Raw genomic sequence first — 3867 nt, forward strand, 5'->3', positions numbered from 1 at the left:
GGATGTACCTCAGATGTGGCATTAGCTCATTTTCCAAAATTTTTGAGACCACCTTTTGGCGCTCACCACCCAACGGGAAACTTCATCAGACTGGAAGATCTCAAGGCATTCTACACAAAGCTCTAGGATCTAATACTTCGAGTGGTTGTTTATTCTTTTCTGCTTTGTGTGTGAATTGCTTGGCTATTCAACCGCCTTAACTATGGGTAATGTGCAATGCAGTTTGAACGGGGCTGAGGCAGAGTGAGGGAAAGAGGCGTGCATCCTCAGTGGCACACACCCATTGGGAAAAAGGAAGGACAAGCTTCTCTAGGCCCGCCAAAGTTTGGGCAAGCCCCCCCGAAAGAACGAGTACCTTTTCAGTGTGGAATACGGGATGCTTTAGTTGAGTTCTGCGTTGCAGCTTAAGAGCCCTACGATCAGCAGGTACGTTGGCCTCTTTGTTGTGCAAGGTTCGCTTCATCTTTGAAAGCTTCATAGCTGCCGTCCCATGTGAACATCCCGAGCAGAGGCAGAGCTGAGAAGATCAACAGTCTGCCGGTGGCTCGTCTGAACCCGCCCTTAGGTTGGGTTCAGACTGCTGGTCCAAGCCCTCGAGCTTTGAGCGCGCATCCTTCGTGGCACAAAATGGTTGGAGATAAAAAGGAGGCGCTTGTTTTCAGACCCGCCATCGAGCGGGTGGCCTCTTACCCCGAGACAAACACCATTTCCGCTATCTTTTCAACCCAAAACGTGGACAACGCTTTAGCTTGTGACCCCACGAGAGTAGAGCCAAGCGATGTAGCCACGAGGCCAATTTCAAAAAAAAGAATTGTTGAAAAAGAAATAACAAAGAGTCTACCTTTTGAAAGTGCTATCTTTAAAAAATCTGACTCTAATCTTGTGTATCTATAAGATTTGTGACGATCACTAAGAGAAAGTGGTTTTTGCCTAAAAAAAGAACAAGGAAAAAAATGGGGAGAAGATGTCACGTAAGCTTCCAAGAGATAAGGCTACCCGAGATTCACCAGCAGCTAACGCTTCAAGTTCTGTGCTTCTTGATGCACAAGCGCTGCCAACACCTCCAGATGTCCATGTGCCAAGTCCAAATTAGATGTCTCTTGTTGTAGCCAGGATCTTAAGACCCCGCATTTGATGATGTTGAAGTGTCAGATACGGTTCTTTACCTTGTCCATTCACAGTGTGAACCAAGCGTGCATCCCAAACCGAGAGAGACCCTGGGGCCTGAACCCGCCCTTGGTCTTGAGGCTGTGATTTTATCTCTTGTTTTTGGCTTATCTAAATTTAATTTCGATGATGCAAATATCATAGAAATATATAGTGTCCGCCGCTCAATGCAAATATCATAGAAATATAAATTTAATTTCGATGCAAATATCATAGAAATATATAGTGTCCGCCGCTCAATGTGAATGGGAGTCCCCAACCTAAGATATTTTCCTCTCTAGCAGCTATACATTACTTATCCTCCTCCTCTCAACGTTACCTGTGTATCCTCACAGCAGGAGGGCGTCGATATGAGCCCGGCAGCCGTGGAAATGAGCAGCAGCGCCATGGATGCTCTCTCCTGTGCGAGCCTCTCTGTGCGCCAGTCATCCCTCCGGCGCTGGTCCTCCTCTCCTCTGTTCGCCAATCGCCTGGCTATGCCCAGCTCCGAGCTTCCTTTGTGCCGCTCTACCTCAGGTGCTTCCTCGTCTCCTTCAAAGCCTCTCACTATAGCTAACTCTTACAGCCCCAGGCGGCCTTCTGATAGAAGCTTCAGAAGGGACCAGCCCAACGTGTACGAGCTGGACTTGGAGGAGCAGGTGAGCCAGATTGATATGGATCCCAACAAGATGCTACAGCCTGGAGACCCCAATTCTATGCAGGCCATTATTAAGGATGTCATGCCTGTAGGCTACTTCGTCTCTCTGCCCACAGGCAGAGATGGGTATCTTCCAGCAGATGACTTGGGCTTTACAGGTGGGCTTGCTATTCTGCGTAAGCTTTTCAAGGAGGGTCAAGAGATTACTGTGCGCATTGTTTGTCGCGGTGGGGCAGGAAGGGAGATTGTTTCTGTGAAAAAGCCTGAGTTTGCCCCTCCCAGTGAGCAGAAGACCATTGAAAGCTTGCGGCTGCATTTCGAGAATGAAAAGAAGAACAGGATGAATCCTCGGAACAGGCGGCGCCAGCAGTACAACAATTACTGACAAGTTCTGTGATTTGCCTGAGGCTTGCTACCTATTCAAGCTGGACTCCTGCTGCTTTTATCGATAAGTTATGTCCTTTGGTGTTCGGTCACTTGGCTGTTAAGTAGGCTAGCATGGTCAGATATTAAGTAAGTGGAGTCCTTGCTCAGGTGTTGGGTGTTACTAAATCGTGTCCTGTGTTGACTATGCCGGCAGATGATTTTTGAAGCAGCTCTATGGTTTTGTGCTACTATGGGAAATCCTGTGTACAAGTATGACATTTGATTAGCAACTGCATTGGTTACCTACCATGTTCCTTATCCGTGTTAAGCTATTGTTTGGTGACCTTTTTCTTAACATGACTCTGGATGGGCAGTGGGTTTATAAAGCATTCTAAATATGTGTGTATGAAGTTTCTGAGCAATGTCCTATGTTTGTGGGCAGTCTTGAAAGGTATTTTTTGACTCCGAGTTGTTTGGTTTGTAAGCTAATACTTCTCATCTGGGAAATATGTCTGTAAGTAGAGTAATCTGAGCTGCTAGCATGTATTTTGAGCTTAGAGTTCTTGGTGACAGGGAATTCATTAACTAACAACAAGAGACTGGTTGATATTCTGAGAAATGTGCATAGTACAGTGTCTGAGATAGCACTCTTTGGCATTAGATGGTTTATCGGTCACTTGTTAAGGGGAATGTGTTTTTGGTTAAACTAGTCGGTATCCAGGCAGTCTTATTATGGGCTTGTATGTAGCGGGCAATGTGAAAACATTGTTTACTTTGAGTATGTACAGGGAGATCACATTTCCTTACTGTTGATAGGAAGCTGTCGAGGTGTATTTATGAACTGGAGTTCTTTTCTTGATGGTTGATGGAATAATAGCGTTCTTGCACTCTGATGGAGTAATAGCAGATACCTCTGTTTTCAGAGCTTCATATAAGTGTATGCTCATGTGGTGTGGGAGCTATGCGACTTCTTTGGGTATGTCATAATACTTGGTCTAAACTGTGCATGATGGAGCTGATGGAAGAAGCTTGCTTTCGGAGTTTCCATTCCCTTAGTGCCATCTCGTACAGCCTACATTGATGATGGAAATCAGGTACGTGCTGGACTTTGTGTTTGTGCGCATGGTCTTGCATACAATGTAGGCTAAGTTGAGAAGTGACTCCATGATATCTCTAATTTGGAGCACTGGCAGCACAAAATTGGGAGAGTGTTTCTCCTTTTAGGGGCCGGCTTTTCTCCGGACAATGCTATCGTTCGTCTGGGAGTTAGACTCCCGGCATTTTGGCCTAGAGTAGCCTCAACCCAGTTTTGTAAATTCTTTCTTGGCTTGTAGTAGCACGTTAGCGGATTATGCATGGGAAGTTTTGACATATCACCATCTTGCTCCTCTGCATGCGGGTACCCACAGTGTCTAGCTTGCAAGCTACCATTGTCAGCTGGCAGCATCTCATGCGATTCTTGTGGTGATATCTCGCAAAGTTAACGTTTTCCGTCCATTCTGCTCGCCCAGTACTGCATATTTTGGCTAGCATGATATTAAAATCTCACATTAGGGAGGTTTGCCCTCTAAAGTCCACCGTTAACTCCTGCGTTGCTGTCTGTTGTGCTCACCCTCTCCATCCCCTCCACCCAGGTCTATTCGACACAACATCTGCTCCGCGTCCTCATCCCTCTTTGCTTGAGAGAGAGAGAGAGA

At 46.2% G+C, this 3867-nt stretch overlaps 1 protein-coding gene across 1 annotated transcript; it reads left to right on the forward strand.

Moving 5' to 3' along the window:
- The first annotated feature begins 1463 nt into the window (after positions 1-1463).
- Positions 1464-2525, forward strand: LOC147424387 (uncharacterized). Its single transcript, XM_086499680.1, has one exon. The coding sequence runs from the start codon at positions 1518-1520 to the stop codon at positions 2187-2189; it is 672 nt and encodes a 223-aa protein (XP_086355806.1). The 5' UTR covers positions 1464-1517; the 3' UTR covers positions 2190-2525.
- Positions 2526-3867: the final 1342 nt, after the last annotated feature.

Source organism: Adiantum capillus-veneris, chromosome 25 (genome assembly GCF_014529385.1).
Source record: "Adiantum capillus-veneris isolate H3 chromosome 25, ASM1452938v2, whole genome shotgun sequence".
NCBI lineage: Eukaryota > Viridiplantae > Streptophyta > Polypodiopsida > Polypodiales > Pteridaceae > Adiantum > Adiantum capillus-veneris.